The sequence below is a fragment of the Lethenteron reissneri genome, chromosome 45 (assembly GCF_015708825.2).
Source record: "Lethenteron reissneri isolate LAM-NWPU_2019-01 chromosome 45, ASM1570882v1, whole genome shotgun sequence".
NCBI lineage: Eukaryota > Metazoa > Chordata > Hyperoartia > Petromyzontiformes > Petromyzontidae > Lethenteron > Lethenteron reissneri.
Genome location: NC_083823.1, coordinates 2337991 through 2358631, shown reverse-complemented (window position 1 = coordinate 2358631; position 20641 = coordinate 2337991). Strand labels below are relative to the sequence as shown.

At 48.8% G+C, this 20641-nt stretch overlaps 1 protein-coding gene across 2 annotated transcripts in view; it reads left to right on the top strand.

Annotated features, from left to right (window-relative positions):
* The window catches only part of LOC133353785 (sodium/hydrogen exchanger 9-like), a 51367-nt gene that overhangs the window by 12242 nt on the left and 18484 nt on the right, over positions 1-20641 (top strand). For both annotated transcript variants that reach the window (XM_061570184.1, XM_061570185.1), the window contains exons 2-4: positions 1539-1741; positions 16227-16304; positions 19466-19542. In XM_061570184.1, the coding sequence (XP_061426168.1) occupies positions 1539-1741; positions 16227-16304; positions 19466-19542 (358 nt within the window). The remainder of the gene's footprint in view (positions 1-1538; positions 1742-16226; positions 16305-19465; positions 19543-20641) is intronic.

The window sequence follows — 20641 nt, the reverse complement described above, 5'->3', positions numbered from 1 at the left end:
ATTTGCGGCCAGTCTGCTTATGAAAAAGAGCTTCTTCTTGGTTCTTTCGGTAAAGTCACGTAGAAGGGAAATAATAAAGTAATAAAAATAAACATAAAATAATTCTCACGACGTTTCGGCCACAACGCAAGCAGCCGTCCTCAGGTGAAGACGCTGTCTCCCAGACAGACCTGGTCTTCACCTGAGGACGGCTGCTTGCGTTGTGGCCGAAACGTCGTGAGAATTATTTTATTATGTTTTATTTTTATTACTTTATTATTTCCCTTCTACGTGACTTTACCGAAAGAACCAAGAAGATGAATCCCTGTAGTCACGAAAGCTTTAAATCGAAAAGAAAAAAGAGCTGTACGTTATTGCTCAGTTGGCCCATATCTGATAAAAAAAAAATAAAGTTCATCGTTTAAAACCGCAACGGTCAGCACGAGCTCTAATGTAATATACAGCAACCTGTGCAGTATTCTGTATTAAAGGTCACCACAGCAAAACTCTATCGGTACCAGATCTCGGTACAAGCTAAGTCCCGCTGCCACCCAATCCTGGGATTGTACGGGGTCAAACCCGGGTCAAATCCGGTACAGGTGGCAACCAACCCTCGTCCTCCATGCAGGACTCTGTTTTAAACGTAAGCCGACACGAAAAGCCTCACATATTTCACCGCCCACCCCCCTATATAATAATTCGGCGTAATGGGGGGGGGGATGGGGGGTGCAGCAATAGTAGTCCCGATGAAGCAAAAGAAATGACAATGCAAACAGTCTGTGTGTGTAACGAACCGGACACTCTTAAAAATGGGAAATAAATAATTGGCGACGTTTCGGCCACCGGCCTCTCTTCGTAGCACGTGCACGGTGCTGTTATGCGCTGTGAAGAAGGGCCATTGACCGAAACGTCACCCAATTGTACTTATAAAAAAAAGATCCACACGTGACCGTGTTGAGGTTTTGTTGCTGTGAACTGTTCTTGTGCACCACTGCCAACGCAGCAGCAGCCCATTCTGTGTAAAAACGAGGCGATTGAGATTTTAGTTTTGTTTTTATTTGTTACTCGGATGATGGTGGTCCCGTTTAGCCAGCTGCCCGTCTATTTTACACGGGAGATCCGTGGTGCTGCGTGCGCACAGCAGCAGCAGCAGCAACAACGGAGACAAACACATCAACATTGCAGTGAACGAAGGAGTAACACAGGAGGGTCCCTACAAGAGATATTGGCCCAACGAACAATCGAGGCGATCGGGGCGCGTTCACGGTCGACCGACGTACGGCTCGGGCGAAGGAGCAGAAGAGGCGTCGTCCGATTCCCTTCTCCGCGTGGTCGGTCGACTTCGCCCCGGTGCCCGTGGCCACGTGGGCACCGACAGTCACAGAGCCCCGGACCCTCGACGAGTGAGGAGCAGCCTCGCAGCGTAAAACCGCGGACACGGTTCAATCCGCAACAGGGATTACAATCCGCCCAAGGATAATTATCGAATTCCCCTTTGCCCCTCCCCCTTTCCCTCCCCCCCACTCCCTTTGCCCCCCTCCTTTGCCCCCCACCCCCAGGCTTGCTGGTAGGCGTGACTCTCCGCTATGCGTCCGTCCCGGGCCCCCCCACGCCGCCCCCCCGACTGGACTGCCCGCTGGTGGACGGGGGGCCCGACACGCTGGTGGTGAATGCGAGTGGCCAGCTGCTCGAGTACACGTTGCGCCGGCGCGTCGGCCCCGACTCCGCACCCGGGCACCCCGAGAACCAGCTGCTGCAGCAGGTGAGGGGTGGGGGGGGGATGGGGGGCAGCTGCTGCAGCAGGTGAGTGGATGGGGGGGGGAGGGGGGGGCAGCTGCTGCAGCAGGTGATGGGTGGGGGGGGGGCAGCTGCTGCAGCAGGTGAGTGGATGGGGGGGGGGAGGGAGGGACCAGCTGCTCCAGCAGGTGAGTGGATGGGGGGGAGGGGGGGCAGCTGCTGCAGCAGGTGAGGGGGTGGGGGGGGGGCAACTGCTGCAGCAGGTGAGGGGTGGAGGTGGAGGGGGGGCAGCTGCTTCAGCAGGTGAGTGGATGGGGGGAAGGGCACCCTGAGAATCTGAAAATGGGTACTTATTGATACTTACCTGAGACAATACCACAAATGTTATTATTAATGGAGGGCCTAATTTTAAAATCTTGACATTTCAGGAATCCCTCCCCCCCTTTGGGAAGATAATAGACCTGCCCAGGATCTTCAGCATTATTTCTCCATGTAAAATAAACATGGACTGCTGTCCATCCGCTGTGTTTATGGGAATTCCCTCCCATCGTCTCTATGGTCAAGTCCTACTATCCTTGTTAAATTCAACAAACGTATCAACTGCCATCACTTACACCTTCAATAGTGCTGTCCGTGGCTGGCAACTCGGCATTTTGGGTCTTTTTGAACCCGTGCTAAGCAACCATGATTTATGTATACAGCATATCTACATGTCCTTACCCCGCACCTCCGATAAGCACGGTTGGCTACGTACGGTGCAAAAGAAGTTCAACATGCATACATTGTCATGACCTTTCTGTCCGCTCATTCTGTTGGAGGATGAAGAAGTAGTACTAGCCCGCCTACCACATGGGGAACGAACACAGACTGCTTGTGTGGGCATCCTTCCTCCCTCACAACCGTTACTCACGAGCCTTCACCATAGAGCACATGAAGTATTGCATACGTCGATTCAACAAGCCTGGCTTTTCAATCGACAGGATGTCAGTCCCTAAGTTCTAGATCCAAATATTTTTCAATGTTTATCCAGAACCGGAGAGACCGGGGTCTCGTTTCATTTGCCAGAGTGACCCGGGACCACAAAATAAATAAATAAATGGCGAAATGCAATCACGAAAAAAAACCAAGCAGAGCAATGAAGCGAATGGAAGTCAGAGCAAAAATGAGCTCATCGAAATTCGAGCAAAGATCAACCGCTTTACAGAAAATATCGAAAACAAAGTAGAAACATAATCAGTAGTAAGTAAAATATTTTTTTTTTAGTGCAGGTGATAGCAGCGGGCATCATTGTTGTGGAATGTATCCCCTCCCCCAGCCAAAACTGTGACGAATATTCAAATGTACCAGCTGGCCGCACGTTCGTGTACACAGCAAGGAGGTAAACCCCCCATCCCATCAGCCTCCGAGCCCCCTAGACCCCACCTCCCCCACCCCCCAAAAAAAGAAAATGCCACAACTGAAAAAAAAAACCGCGATGGATCCGCGCGATATTTTTATTTATTTATTAAATAAGGTGGAACAAAAACAAATGAAATCGTTATGAGTACATGGCCCTGGCGTGTTTGTGGAAGGGCATTCGCGAATAACAGCGGCGGCTGGCAACCGAGCAGAGCGTTCGACCCTCGTGACTCCGCAAAGCAAATCGCTTTAGCGCCGGCAAAACGCAGCGAAGAAATGAGACCGCGGATCAGAGAGGGCTTTCACGGAGAGGCAGATTGGATTCGTGAACACCACCGCCACTACCACCCATACCACAATCCCCTCCACCCACCCGTCATACGTGAGACAGGGCAGCTGGGTCTACCGGAGCTGCAGTGGTGCGCCCTGCCCGAAAACTGGAATGCGATTCAAAAAATAAGAATCCCCCCCCCCCCAAAAAAGAAGGAAATTATAGTTTGCGGCGCTAAAAAATAAATAATACCGACAAGGTGACAGCACGTCGGCGTGTGATTTTAATGCTGCCAAGGGAAATGTACTTTTTCGTATATTAAATGATAAAATATATCTGCGCCAAATAAATTGGGTCGGTGCGGTGTTGGCGCGTTTGCGATGGGCCGGCGTGCGTCCTGGTGCCGGCGATCTGCGGTGAACGCACAGAATTACGAGGTGATGGATCTGGTAGCCCCCACCACCCGCGCCCCCCCCCCCACACACCCAGGTCCAAACATTAAATTGTACTTTAATTCATTATCGAGCCGGGGATAATAAGGAATAAAGATCACGCGCAGACGCGCACGCGAACGTAACGGATATACACACGCACAAAGACAAAGGCCTCTTGTGCATAACCTGAACAATGTGCTGGCCCAAGAGAGGGTGGTGATGTGGAGAACACCACTTCCGGCCACTTTTGTTTCTCCATTGCCGTTGTGTATTTACACACTACACCCGGTACTAACTGATTGCTAAATTGACCTACTTGAAGGGCCAGGACAGGTTTAGATATGTCACCATGTCACCCAAGTTGGCCATGAGCGGGAATCGAACTCAGTTTGCTGGCAGCACTTGCCCCAACAATCTGTGAAGGCTCCACTGGGGTCTTTGTATTTGTCTAACACATAAACACACATACATGGCGCACGTACAGATGTACAGAGACAAAGTGTGTGCCGCCACTGCACACGAGAGGGTGGGTGGGTGGCCAGCACCACGCCTGGTCACCTTTGTCTCCCCAGTGGTGATGTTTACACACCACACCAGTTCAGATAATAGTCACAGTTTCGTAGCTCAGCGCGCTAACCGCTGCACCACCCCTCCCCACAAACATACAGACACGCATCCATACCCGCACAGACACTCGCGGGCACGCACGCACATTCATTCCAGACACATTCACAGGAGCAGACACACACATGCACACACAGATTAACACTATCAGAACACACACAAATACCATGCCGAGACCATCAAACACTGCAACAGCTGTGCAATTTTAATAGCATTCATGGCTCAATGAGCTCAGTTTTTTATATTATAGAATGTTCATGTAAATTATTATCTAGGAAAGCCCCGCTGAGTATTTTATTAGAAAAGCTCCTGCAATTGGATGATTGGCCAATTCATTTTTAAATAAAGTGTTCCGATTCGTCATGGATTTTTTTTTTGGATGGGGTAGTGCACGTAATGATCTGGCCAAAGATCTCGTGCACAGACGCACACGCGTAAGATCCCCCATCACGTGATTCGAAGCTTTCGTGACTGCAGGAATCCATACTCTTTGATTCTTTCGGTAAAGTCACGTAGGTAGAAATAAAATCAAACAAATAACGACGTTTCGAACGCAACACAAGCTTGCGATCGAAACGTCGTGATTTGTTTTATTTTTCTTCTTGGTTCTTTCGGTAAAGTCACGTAGAATGGAAACAAAAAAATAAAACAGCGTCTGAATGACGCTGTCTCCCCGACAGACCTGGTCTTCATCTGATGACGACTGCTTGCGTTGTGGCCGAAATGTCGTGAGAATTATTTTATTATGTTTTATTTTATTATTTGTATTGTTTCCATTCTACGTGACTTTACCGAAAGAACCAAGAAGATGAATCCCTGCAGTCACGAAAGCTTTAAATCGAAATTGTTTTATTTTATTTCTAACTACGTGACTTTACCGAAAGAACCAAGGAGTATCCTCCACCACCTTAACGGGCCAGTTGTTATTGTATCAGCTCGTCGGCAACGTGCAAATCACTGGGGCTGTTCGGTCATACTTCACCGCACTGGTCAGCGCAGGTTTATAAAGTCTGGGAGCGTAGACTTCGGAGCGCAAAAGTGTGGTGAAACAATTTAAAGAATTTTGCTCAGCTGCCCTGTGCTAACCCACAAAGGTTGACGTTGCCAGTCCATTTGTCGATGCTTGTACCCAGTGGTGGCGATGTTAATCTACAAGCAGGGCCGGAGTAAGGTTCTTGTAGGCCCTGTAGGCACTTGTGTTTCGTCGGCCTTCAGTGATCACTTTATGCATAATTTGGTTTATACCCTTCTATCTGGCAACAAAACTGACACCTTTTTACAAGGAGTCATGTTTGCATAGACCGCAATACCTGCAGTCATAATACAAACAAAAGACATAACTCTGATAATGTGCACTGTCCTTGAAGTTGATTGGTCCACGCCCGAGACAGCTTTCCTTAGAGCCTAGTCTCACATGGGTTGGACCAGATGACACCACTTTATGCAGTTGCCACTGCTGCTGCCTCGTGTTACTACGACTGCTGATATGACTCCGCTTGCTTCACGCGGTACTTTGTCCATAGGACAACAACGATCGTCTTCCCTTGCACTCCTGTCTATTGAGAATGAGATTGTGCGGGGAAAAAAAACACAATTTGAAGATGTTATTTGCTAATTTTGCAATGAAAAAAGAAACTGTATCTCAGGTGTTAAGTTCTCTCACCTTATGGAAAAACCCCGATTAACATGATTCCAGCTCTTTATATATACATTGTGCCTATCCTTGAGATATATTTATCGAAGAAGATCCATTTTTTTCACACAGTTTTCGTAGGCCCTAGGCAGAGTGCCCTGTGTACAAGTGCCAGTATGTGGGCCCTGCAGCAGCGCAGTGACTTCACCGCCGTCGTTTCCACCTCTGCGGAAATGTCGCGCACACCCGAAGGAATAGAAACCCATTTGAAATGAGAGGCATAACCCCACTCGTTTCAACCGCTGCTTGTACCCCCACACACACGATACAATTACAGGCCTATGTCGCCTGCCATGCGTGGTGGTTGCTCGTCCAAGTGACGTCCAGATTCAGACTTTATTTCAGACGGTAAAGACCCGCCCCTATTCACTGGACGAAGAGCTTTGTAGCTCATCAGATTCCTCCAGCGTGAATAAATATTCTGATCTGAGCTTGCGCAGTTCACAGCTACCAAGGACGATGGAGTCGTGGGGGTTGCTTCACCATACTTCACCATGATGGACATCATTTTGGATTTTTAAAAGTAAGCGGGGCAGTGCCCAGGACCGGTTCAGATACCACTGATGTTAGCCGTGTCCGGGATTCCAACTCACAATGCGGGTGTTCGTGGCGTTGCGTGTTAACCGCAGCACCACCGCTCCAATGGATGCTATACAAATTTGAATTACTATTAGTAGTTGCAGATTGCATCGGTCGTTTTATTTGGCTTTTGTTATTGGTCCGTGCAGTGTGGGGCATTGCATTGGTCCGAATGGGTTTCGTTATCTCTTGGCCTGCTCCATCTATTAAATGCAATTGCCCGTGTTCTGGTATCATTGCGAGCGCAGCGCTGTGCTTTATCGCACTTAAGCGAGCTGCATTCCAATTAGGGAGAGGTTATTGGAGCGGTGGCGCAGTGGTTAGCACACTGCGCTGTAAGTCCGATGACCCAAATTCCGTCTCAATCCACGGCTAGGGTCATTGGCGAGTGAATACCAGAACTGGACCTTTCCTGTATCGTCTCAGCATTCACTGCGTACCCGGTGCAATGCGTAAAAAATAAAACACGCTAGCACTGGGGAGACAAAGGTGGACGGGCATGGTTCTCATACCTAAACGGATCCTGGCACTTTTCCACAACCAGCACTGACCAATGCGGTGAAGTATGGTCAAACAACCCCCATGGCCGGCAGTGGATGCCTTCATCCAGCAGCCGATTGATAAAGGACAGTAAGTGATTAACAGTCGTGAGCAGAGAGCTAATGGTTAACTCTACAAAAGACACGTGAAATGTTGATTGTTCAGAGTGTGTACGCAGCCTCTGCAGCCTCGACTCACTCGGGCATCTTGGCTGCTTTTAATAATGTCCCATGCAATAATCTGCCTTTCTCAATCCCGATATGTAGTTATTTATATCCCGTGGTAATAATAACAGATGCGTGATTGGGTGGGGATGTAGATAGCTGGGTGGCTCGATAGATGGGTGAGTAGGTAGGTTTGGTAGCTTGGTGGGTGAGAAGGTAGGTAGCTGGGTGGGTAAGCAGACAGGCAGGTATGTAGGCACTTAGATATTATTTCACTTCGTATTTATTTGAGTAACGTTTCATGAAATTATATCTGCAGCAAACTGAACGGACGTCAACAAAATCTATTTCCATTTTCCAACCGGATATCCCCGTACACATGTAAACTCTGTGGTCGGTAACATTGCAACCATACTCTTAGGTCTTTTCGGTAAAGCCACGTAGGTAAAAAATTAATAATAAAAATATTATAAGAAATAATAGAAATAAAATAATAAATCACGACGTTTCGGAGGCAACACAAGCTTCCGTCTTCAGCACAATTGACTGTTCCACCTGAAGACGGAAGCTTGTGTTGCCTCCGAAACGTCGTGATTTATTATTTTTTTTCTATTATTTCTTATATTATTTATTATAATTTTTTACCTACGTGACTTGACCGAAAAGACCTAAGAGTATGAATCCTTGCAGTCACGAAAGCTTCAAATCTAGAATACATTGCAACTATGCCCCTCACCTGGACTCGGCAGTGGAGACCCTTTTGCCGCACACTTAAGATTATCTTCATAAGGTAATACCATTCTCATTATTATCATTATTTCTATCAGGCTGGTGGAGAGAGATATTGGTCTACGGTGAATGGTGTTGCCTGGGGACCCCCAATGCCCACATGCCTTCCCATCTCCCATTGTTAAAAGGGCAAATTGACGGAGGCCTAGATTGCACCCGTGTTGCATTATTTACTAGACACGTGCTTTTGTTAGTTTGCTGGCACAGAGACGAGGCAGAAATACGTTTCAGAAATGGCGAGCAGCCCGCACGAACTTTGGACGTGAACGTCCCTCCCTCCCTCCAGCCAGCAATACTTAAAAAAAATGCAATATCAAATAGGCGGCCGAGATATTAACCACAACATTACCTAACGTCGCCGTGTAACATACGTGTAGCGCTTATCACGGAGAGAAATGTTTGATTTTTTTTTACTCGTCAAACTATCTTGTAAAATAAAAACAAATCTTGTTATACAGGGTGTTTCAAAGATATGGATTTTTAATTGCTATATCTCTGCAACCACGAACCGCCCATGAATGAAACTCTTACCACTTGAAATGGCGGGGCATAGAGTTTCAAATGATTACCGCTTGATGCCTCTCCCAGCGCACAAACAGCCCCTAGCCTCAGTCATTCGCAAGACACACTGCCTCAACGTTGGATAGGTCGCACGGGACCCCAAGACTTAGCGCTACACTCTTGGCCCCCAAGATCACTCCCCAGACATCATCACACCCTGCGACTTTTTCTTGTGGAGATACGTCAAAGACCGTGTTTTTGTGCCACCATTAGCGACTAATCTGGATGACCTCACAAACAGAATCACGGCAGCGGTGACTTCAGTGGAAGAAGACACTTTGAGAGGCGTTTGGGACGAATTCAACTATCGTTTCGATGTTGTCCGTACAGCAGGTGGAGGGCACATTGAACATTTATAAAATGGTTAGTAAAACTTGATAACTCATTAAACCGTTTGTAACTTTTTGTGTCATTGTGACATGTTGCCATCGTGAAATATACTGCTTTGAAATTGGGTCCATGAGTTTTAAACACCCCGTATATTGGGGTAACCGTCCTGTGCTTGGGGACGCAGTCCAGTTGTATCCACTTTCATTCCCCTTCTCGTCACACCTGGTTATAATAATACTAACTATTATATTCCTTGGGTCTTTCGGTCATCATGATGACGACTGCTTGCGTTGCGATCGAAACGTCGTGATATTTGTATTTTTAATATTATTTTCATGTCTACGTGGCTTCAGCGAAAGACCCAAAGAATATGAATTCCTGCAGTCACGAAAGCTTTAAGTCAAGATTCAATACTCACTATTATTTTAAAAAAATTCTATGATATAGTCGATTTTAGAATGAGCTGTTAGCCCCTGCTCCAGAGGGGTGACTTCACATTTCCTGGAATCTTTGCATTAAAACCACTGAGAGCCACAGACCCGCACCCCGTTCAGTACTTCACATGCTGCCTCAGCGTTTCCTGTTGTGCTGCATCGCGTGCAACGCGGCTCCCACCAAGGTACACAACACCACGTGATGTCGGCAACACCGCCCCACACCACCGCCAGTAACACTGCCACCACCACCGCCATCCAACAGACAGAGATCCCCCGTATAGCCTCAGCAGGTTGTTGGGGCAAGTGCTGTTAGCGAGCACCTATGAAGGCCGACACGGCACACGACGGGGTGGGTGGTCAGCACAGTGGCGATGTTTACACACCACACCAGGTACTCATTTGAGGCTGACCAGTTCAGATACTCGTCACTTTGTTGGCCGTGAGCGGTAATCAAACTCGCGTTGCCGGGTTCGTAGCGCAGCCGCAACCAGCACCACAATAACCACCATTACCATCTCTGCCATGACCGCTTCCACCACCACCACCAACCACCACCACGATCCACTGAGACTGCACTGACAAGGACCCTCGAAGGTGACGGTCTCCCTCCATCTGGGGCCTCCGGTTCAATCGTCACGCTCCGCGGCCTAGGCATATCCGCTGCCTTCGATACCGTCCACCACCACCCTCTCCTCATTGTGTCCTGGAAACTGACCCTTGGTATCGGTGGCCCTGCGACCTACCACCTCGAGGCTCTTCGTCATTTATTTCCACTCATCGCCATCAAAATCGCCAATACCATCGCCTACAGCGTGGTCGGGTCTCAACTCCACTATTTCAACTCCACCTTGCCCATTCTTTTCAAGACCATCTCGCCCGTGTCCTCCTCCTCGGTGACATTCCCTCACCTCCCTCCGCTGGCTTCCCACCATCGCCAGCAGGGGACAGCCGCAAGATCTCCTTGCCTCCACTCTCGGTCGTCCGCCGAATCTCTTCCTCGCCGCTCTCCACCTGCACTTTACAGCCAGGAGCGTCCACGATGGGGGGTGCGGTGCCCGGGTCAACTCACACCGTGTGGGGCACCCCCCGTGCCCCCCACGACGCCTTTAAACTAAACCAGGAGTATAACATCTGACGCCGTGACGTCAAAGCGCAAGGGCCTCCCCCCCCCAAAGCGTGGGGCCCGGGGCAGTCGCCCCGATTCGCCGTACCCTGGGGACGGCTCTGCTTGCATCTCGCGGTGGAACTCTCTGCCGCAGCAGAGTAACTCACAACCTCCTCCTCAATCTCTCTACACCAAGGAGCAGAACCACGGTCGCTGGCAGGCGTCGTTTCTCCGTGGCATCCCCGCTGCTGCTGCTGCACGCTCGCAGAAGAATTCGCTGTACACCGACTGCGAAGGGAAACCGATAGGCCACCACCTCTGTCACCTTCGCGCTCTAGCGACGCCGAGGCTGGCTCCACACCTCAAGAGAGCCGCGGTCAATTATGCCCCTGAAATAATGTACACTTAGTCAATTCCATCGTTATCGCCACCGCCAGACACCACGCATCCCACCTACAAGGATCCCCCGCGTCACTGTCGGGGCAGCCGGCGTGTTGCCCACGTCCAGCGCGTGCCAGGGTCGCGATAAGAGAACCCGTGGCGCTTCCTGCCACACACACCCACAGACCACCACCACCACCACCACAACCACCACCACCACCAAAACAACAACGCTCTCGTAGTGGAGCCGATCGACTGTACCGGGACCACGCACCCATTCACCACCACCACCATCACACCACCACCACCATCACACCACCATCACACCACCACCATCACACCACCACCACTACTACCACCATCACACCACCACCATCACACCACCACCAACATCACACCACCACCACCACCATCACCACCATCACACCACCACCACCATCACACCACCACCACCATCACCACCATCACACCACCACCACCATCACACCACCACCAACACACCACCACCATCACACCACCACCACCATCACACCACCACCAACACACCACCACCATCACACCACCACCACCAAACCAACAGCAGCAGCAACACTCTCATTGTGGAGTGAAGCTGTTGTAACGGGGTCACACACCCAACAACCACTGCCCACGGAGCTCATGGTCCACCCTAAACCGCATCCGCACAAACCATGGCAGATGCGGATACCTGATGCACAAATGAGAAATTGAAAACTGTCCCAGTGTGCGACCGCGAGCATCCAGAACAGACTGTGCACGGCGTATAACGAGGCAATCGCCCGATACACGAATACGAAGGGAGTCATCACGGCACTCCTGCTCCTGTACACCAGCTGACGTACAGAAGAAGAAGACCACCATCACCACCACGACCACCACCACAACAACAAAGTTGTTGTACACGCCGCACACACGTGTAGCCATTTTTTTATTCACTGCTAGATGAGAACCACGGGGGGGGCTCTTTGAGCATGCTTCACCGCATAGGTCAGTGCCGGTTCGGGAGCATAGAATAACGGCACCGCACAGTACAACATTTGATTATTGTTCCACCATTGGAACCTCATTTGCCAGTAAAAAATATGATAATTGGTTTTTTACCCTTCTATCTGGCAACAAAACTGACACCTTTTTTACAAGGAGTCATGTTGGCATAGACCACAATACCTGCAGCAATGATGCAAACAAAAAACATAACTCTGATAATATATGCACTGTCCTTGAAGTTGATTGGTCCACACCCGAGACAGCTTTCCTTAGAGCCTTCCTTTCCTTAGAGCCTAGTCTCACATGGCGTCATCTGGTCCAACACCATGTGAGACTAGGCTCTAAGGAAAGCTGTCTCGGGTGTGGACCAATCAACTTCAAGGACAGTGCATATATTATCAGAGTTATGTTTTTTGTTTGCATTATGGCTGCAGGTATTGTGGTCTATGCAAACATGACTCCTTGTAAAAGAGGTGTCAGTTTTGTTGCCAGATAGAAGGGTAAAAAAACAATTATCACTGATTATTGTTGTTGTGTTGTTGTTGTTGCTGCTCCACGCTGCAGTTTGTGCGTGCTGATGGTCACCAATCCGAGTACTATCGGGGCCCTCAAGAAAAGTCCCGCACGCCTCCTGAGATGGAACACTCTCAAGGGACGGGAGGCGTGTGGTGAAATATGGTCAAACAACACCCGAGGCCTTCATCCAGCAGTGGATTGACAAGAACGTGCGTCCAGTTCGCTCCCAATTAATTATCAAGCGGGATCGCGGGATGGGGCAGGCCACGCTTTCCCACCTGATGATGGACGCTTGTGTGTGCGCCCGAAACGTCGTAATTTATTTTATTTTATTTTCTACCCACGTGACTTTACCGAAAGAACCAAAGAGCACGGATTCCTGCAGTCACGAAAGCTTCACATCAAGATCGAGTACTGTACTCTATCTACAAATGCGGCCGTTGCATTTGGTTCAATCTTTATTTTGGGTGCCAATGTCGTCCTCAATATAGCAGGCACCAGCGCACACAATGCTTCAAGTTGCCGTTGTCATGTCCACCCACCCATTGTTACCATGACCCCCCTCATCGGCCTGTGTGTATTGCACGCACAACCAGACACATCGTAAAGAAATAGCTTAACACCCGTCAAAGAATAAAATATCTACGGTGTTGTGTTCCTGAAATCCCCCCCCCCTCCCCACTTGCACAACATGCTAAGCTTCTGTGCTCTGGCACAGGAATTGAGGTTTTCTAACGGATATCAGTTGCGCAAGAACACGCAAACGCGTCGTGCCTGGCGCTCTCATGTGCAGTGTGTCTGTGTGTGTCTGTGTGTGTGTGTCTGTGTGTGTGTGTGTTGCTGTGTGTGTCTCTGTGTGTGTGTCTGTGTGTGTGTCTGTGTGTATGTGTGTGTCTGTGTGTGTGTGTGTTGCTGTGTGTGTCTCTGTGTGTGTGTCTGTGTGTGTGTCTGTGTGTGTCTGTGTGTGTGTCTGTGTGTGTGTCTGTGTGTGTGTGTATGTGTGTGTGCGTCTGTGTGTGTGTGTATGTGTGTGTGCGTCTGTGTGTGTGTCTGTGTGTGTCTGTTTGTCTGTGTGTGTGTGTCTGTGTGTGTGTCTGTGTGTGTGTGTCTGTGTGTGTCTGTGTGTGTGACTGTTTGTCTGTCTGTGTGTGTGTGCGTCTGTGTGTGTCTGTGTGTGTGTGTCTGTGTGTGTCTGTGTGTGTGTCTGTGTGTGTGTGTCTGTGTGTGTGTGTCTGTGTGTGTGTCTGTGTGTGCACTTACTTATAGTGAGGAGCGGTGGGTGTAGTGGTTAGCGATGCGCTGCGCTACGAACCCGTCGACCCGGGTTCGATTCTCGCTCACGCCCAACACCGGTGACGATTATCTGAACCGGTCCTGGGCCTCCCCTAGGTCGACTCAGCCTCAAATGAGTACCTGGTGCGATGTATAAACATTGTCACTGGGGAGACAAAGGCGGTCGGGCTTGGTGCTGGCCACCCACCCCCTCGTGTGCCGTGCCGGCCTTCATAGGTGCTCGCTAACAGCACTTGCCCGTACAGTCTGTTAAGGCTACACGGGGGGTCTTTGTCCTGGTTGCTCTCCAACAACAACGAAGGGCAGAGGAGCGACGCTCACAACAACGTGCAGAGCGCCGGGTGGCTAAAGTGCAGCAAGTTGGCACAGTAGGGGGTACAGCAGGTGCATCTACCAGTCATCTCAGTCGGTCAACCCATGGCATCTGGGTTTGTCCCGGGACCTCCTGCCAGCGAGCCTTCGACACTTCACGTGGCCTCAAAGTGCACCTGGCCTGGCACAGGCGCCGTTGTGAAATCATCGTCACTTGATGGCGAATGGCGGGGTGTTGGTATTGGTGTGTGTGTGCGTGGTGTCACCCGCACACAGAAATTAGTTAAGGAGCAACCCTGAAATTCCTTTGTCCGGGGCGTGGGAAAATATTGTTCTTCCCCGCCTGGTACATCACAATGTACATCACAATGTGCCAGGACACCCCTTGAAGCAGGTACTTAAAGCGCAGGCTTTCCTGCACAATTAAAAAATATTGTATTGTTATTAAGACAATTGTTTTACGTATGTGCTATGAAGCAGGACAATTGCACAAAACGTCCCCTATTGTAGCACGGCACAATATATATTTTTGCCTTTTAAGGCCGCGGTGTTTATTGACAAACGTGTTGAGTTATTTAAAATAAAACAATATACAAATGAAGATATAGGCCCCCATGCCATCGTCTTCTTTCCGCATGAAGACTAAAAATGTGGACGGACAGATGGTAACGCACGGGGTGGGAGTGTAAGGCAGATTGCCGGCTTCTTCACTTTGCTACTTAAATTCTCCACGACGACATCGGGTACCGTAGCCAACAACATCAGCCGCAATTCAAGCGTCGGCCGTCAAAACCCGCTCCTCGGATGAGCACGGTGGGTTACGTACGGTACAAAAGAAGTTCTGCACGGTCGTACGCGCGTGTGTGCGCGCACGCAAACAAGAGCTATAGCGGAATTCACGATAGACACAAAATCGCATCGTGTCAATACTCGGAGCACTTAACATTTGTTTAAAGATTAACTTTGTGTCATGTGCCCCCCCCCCTCCTCCTCCTTCAAGTCTTCATGCCCCCCCCCCTCCCACCCCCCTTTTAAGGCAAGGTCACACTGCAACGTTGACTTGGATGGACCGGAGTGGTTTATTGTCATTGTACCGTCGCGATACGAGTGGCTCGTGCCTGTCGAATGATTAATTTTACAAGACGGACAAAGTTGTGTGGGTTCTATGCGTTTGGTTACGTGGCTAAAGGATGATTCAATTTGCAGCCTTGCCATAACATTTAGCCACTGTAAAGGTTCAACGTCCATTAAAATACATTCCCTGTTCTAGATTTGAAGCTTTCGTGACTGCTAGACATTCATACTCTTTGTTTTTTGTTCGGTAAAGTCACGTAGGCAAAAAATAAAATAAATGAAAACAACTAAATTAAATCACGACGTTTCGGGCGCAACACAAGCGTCCTTCTTCAGGTGGGGACAACGTAGCGAACACACAACCGCTTAAGTGTGCGCGACACACTTAAGCGGTTGTGCTTTCGTTACGTTTTCATTTATTTTATTTTTTACCTACGTGGCTTTACCGAAAAAACCAAAGTGTATATTCCCTGTGTTGAATCGGGCATACGAACATGATTTGTGATGTTTGGAGGGTTGGTGTCGTGGTTATCTCCTGCTGCACTATAAACCTGGCGGCCCGAGTTCTATTCCCCGTTATGGCTCACATCAGTGGCAAGTGATTTCTGAACCGGTTCCTGGACACTGCTCATTTTGTAAGAACTTGCACCCACCAGCGTGGTGAAGTATAGTTGAACAATCCCCATGCCAGACACAGTTTTGAGAGGCCTTAATCCAGCAATGGATTGACAAAAGTCGGTAGATCACTATTTTAATCATTAATGAAATCTCAGTGTAGCCAACATTGCGTTCGTGATTAATAACTACAATGATTTACAGCCTGTTTGAGACAGCTTTCGGAGGATTTCGTCCATCAATGGATTGATCATGGCAGATGATGAACGATTAATTAAACCTTTTGCATTTGCTTGCAAAGGACTACACCCTGCAGGGGAACGATCATCGTTGATGCTGATGATGATGAATAATCCCTCATGCCCTTGTCTTTTTAATTCTCGTTTCAGGCGACCTTTGACCCAGAAGTATTTTTCAACGTATTGCTCCCTCCAGTAATCTTCTACGCCGGGTACAGCCTCAAGAGGGTACGTCACATTAACCTCCGCTCTTTTCCTGCAATACACAGAAAACCTGTACAACAACAACAACAACAAAAGCAACCATGCTGCCCTGTACAAATTATTCGAAAGCCATCAACAGCTCCTGAAGAAATGCATTCCCAGTGAAACATGCCAATGTTGGGGGCACCGTTGGCCCAACGTTCCACACGAACTTGGTTGTGGTCCTCCTGTCTTGTGTCACCGGCAAAATAAATGTGAGTGCATGTGGTCGAATGGCAGCAGCAACAGCAGCAGCAGTGATGCGGAGAGAGACGACTGTACATTGGTTGAATCCTTATTGGGACTCATCATTACACCGCAGTCACAAAAGCTCACTACCGCAAAGTTTACCTGTGGGAAGCAAATATCGTAATTGCCATCGTTATAACCATCATTGTCAGCGTAAGAATGAGCGGGCGCATTGGGAATTAATGTAATTGGAAATGTAGCCCTATTATTGTGCAAACTTAGTGAAACATGAGCCTGGTTCGAGTGCCACTGGTGAGGCAGGTTAGGCCTGGTGTGAAATGCTCTGTGCAAGGTGCCGGATTTCAGAAAAACAAACAGCAGCTCCGTCTCACTCGGAATTGTAATTCTGGTCATTTGTAAATTAGTACAGTTTTACATTCGTGCCATAGAAGGGAAATAATAAAATAATAAAAATAAAACATAATAAAATAATTCTCACGACGTTTCGGCCACAACGCAAGCAGCCGTCCTCAGGTGAAGAACAGGTCCTATCGGGAAGACAGCGTCTGAATTAAACACCACCAGGCTTGGAGCGTATATTTAAGCTGGGTTGGAGGGGGAAGCGCGCCTTGACAAAATAATTTGCATATCAAGAGGAATTTAGCATATTTATGGGAAATACAGATTATGTTTTATTTTTATTATTTTATTATTTCCCTTCTACGTGACTTTACCGAATAAACCAAGAAGATGAATCCCTGCAGTCACGAAAGCTTTAAATCGAAATTCGTGCCATACTTAGCTTTGCGGTAGCACAACATTATCTGTACTAGGTTCACAGTAGCGGCCGATAATTGCCATGTGTAAATGCAACTAAGTGATTTGCGGTGTTTCATTTTTAATATTTGGTGACTTTGGACCGTCACGCCGGCAGACAATAGCCCGCTATTGCCAATGACGTCAGGCGGATCTTTAACATCCACTGTGAAGCAGACGGTGCAAGATTTATGCCACGGTTAATTATACAACGGCGGAATTAACCGGGGTTCAAACCGCGAAACCTCTGGAACAAGCGGCGACCGCGCTACCGCTGAGCCGTGTAACTGGCCCGGTACCGTCACACGTCTCTCGCGAGCTCGGCAGGGGTTTGAGCCTGGACAGCGATTGGATGGGTGGCCACCATGCACAGAGGTTGTGCCACACAGGGCTATAGAGAGCGGCGCAGCGTGTGCGGCGGTCGACGTCATCGCCTTGGCCAAAGAGGCTTGCTTTTGTGAGCGGTGGGGTTTTTATGGCCAGGTTTCGGATAACCGCTTGGATCAATTCGGCCAGTTTTCCCGAGAGTAAGTCACCAATAACAACAGCAGCAACAACAACAACGCAGCTTCGTACTAAAATGTCACTCGTATTGGGTCGTCTTTCATGAGCGTTATTGGGAATCCCGCGATCGGAGACCGACAAAGACGGACACAGCCAATGCATCGACGCGTTTTCACTTTTAAGTTTGGTCCTGTTAGGCAAGAGAACACGGAGGCGGTGGCGGTGGTGGTGGCGATGAGAGGTCCCATCTGCTTGGGCGCATCCAGCCATCAATGGGGCTGAGAGCAAATAGATGCGCAGGCGAGCTGGCAGTTCTTACAAAGAAAGGGCCAGCAGGGGTTTACAGAAGCGTGTGGGGCTTCAGTGACAGAACAAACACGGCCCACGATATCACGTGAGGACAGCGAGCGCCGGGGATAGTGAGAACGCTCAAAGCAAAAGATGGAGACGATTGTGAACCGAGGCATCCGCTGTGCGGCAAAAACGGATTTGCGAGTCGAGGAATTCAACGTTATACGGAAACGATCTATATTTGACATCCAACGGAAGATGAAAAACACAGCATCTGAGTGCAAATAACAAAAGGCAAAAGCTGTTTGTGGGTGTGCGCGTTTAAAACGGTTGCCTCTGACTGAACCCCTCAGGATGCTGCCCGGTGTTGTCCGATCTCGGAAGTTAAGTGGGATTGAGCCTGGATAGTGCTGGGATAGATATCCGCTATGCGCCAACAGCTTATATCAATGGAGAGAGTAAGCGAGTTTGACTTTGACTGACTAGAAATAATAAAATAATAAAAATAAAACACAACAAAATAATTCTCACGACGTTTCGACCACAACGCAAGCAGCCGTCCTCAGGTGAAGAACAGGTCTGTCGGAAAGACAGACCTGTTCTTCGGAAAGACAGACCTGTTCTTCACCTGAGGACGGCTGCTTGCGTTGTGGCCGAAACGTCGTGAGAATTGTATTTTATTATGTTTTATTTTCATTATTTTATTATTTCCCTTCTACGGGACTTTACCGAAAGAACCAAGAAGATGAATCCCTGCATTCACAAAAGCTTCAAATCGAAATTTGACTGACTACTTTTGTCATAAAGTCGTCTCGGAGCCAGCCTCGTGGCTTGCCCTGGGGGGGGGCTGGATGGGGGCTGGACTTGTTCCCACTGCCGAGTCAGCGACGTGTCCCCAGCGGCAGCAGCGCGTTCGCCGCTTGCCGTGGAGGTTTGCGGTTCGAAGCCGGCAGGCCGCCCTGGATATCGCTCGCCGCGAGTGTCGACCGCAGTAGTAATGATGATGATAGTAACAACAATAATAATAATGCAACGCGCCGTCCGCTTCGCTCAATGAACGGCAGGTGATACCGTGTCACGTCATTCGAAATGAGGAGGCCATCGTGTGCCACCACCGTCATCGTTCGAGTATGGTAAATTAGAAAAAATGTTCTTGCAAACGACTCAATTGGGATAACACGCAAGTAACGTTACCCCCACACCCCCCCACTGTGAAAAATTGGCAAGACCATTTCGATACTAGAGTTGAGACTCAGTGAGGCTGTTCTGGGTAAACACGCGGAGTAATAATAATGACGATGATTGATATATAACAATCATCATCACGTTTGTCTTTTTCTTTGCAGCGGCACTTTTTCCGAAACCTGGGTTCAATCCTGACATACGCATTCCTGGGCACCGCGATATCCTGCATCATCATTGGGTAAGAGATTTCCCCCCCCCTCCACCTCCACCCCTTCCTCCCCCCCACTGCAGACTCTGACCCTTGACCCTGACGACGGCTGCCCCCCCCCCTTCTTCCTCTCCCATCCTCCCTGCATCCCTCACAGGAGTAGAGTGACCGCTTGTCTGGACCATTCTCACTCAGAGGGCCCTTTGTTGTCCAATAACAAGCCTTGCCGCGTCACTCGCAAGGAATTTGGACGTTCAGCCGCAATCACAGCCCACAAAACTGCTCTTTATGTCCAATTCCTTTTTTTTGTGAACACGTGCGTGACTTCACCGTTGAAAAATTTATTATTTTTTGAATGCTTTGGTTTTTGGCCCTTTTTTTTGGCGAATTCCACTTTTAGAGACGGATACATTTAACAACAACAATAAAAAGTTGGCCTTTTGTTTGGGTGGAATGGGTTATTTTAATTTTATTTTTAAAGCAGGCAGTTAGAAACACACAAACAAAAATCCATATATAGGCAGCCCACTGGTATAACAGGGAGACATGATGGAGAAAAACACATTTTACTTCAAAGAATCCGCGCATCTCTCACCAATTTCAGTGCACTCCTAAAATCGTTGAACACTCTCCCACTTAATCAGCTGTCGAGAAGTTATAAATCAGCGGGGTATCTATAAATGGATCTCCCTGTTGCAAAAAACATTCGGCTCCACACTACTCCAGTGCTATTACGCTGAGGCTCAATCCATATGAAGCCCTTTGTCTATCCACTGCTGGATGAAGGCTTTCCTCACACTGTGTCAGTCGTGGTGCTGGGGAGGCGGGAGCAGGGGGTGGGGGTGGTTGTTTGACCATACTTCACCACGCCTGTCATGGCGGATTAGCTGGACGTCTGGATATGACTCATCGGTGATGTTCGCTGTGGCCGCTAATCAAACTCGGGTTCACAACAGAGTGCACTAACCGCTGCACCACCACTCCCCCCTCCCCCACACTTGTTTCCCATTTCTTATCCACAAAAGTTCGGATATAAACTATTAAGAGATTTTTTCAGAACGACCTGGCCACGAATGCCAGCTCAACGAAGTGGCTGATTGTGTGAATATAGAAGCCACATTCTCGAAGC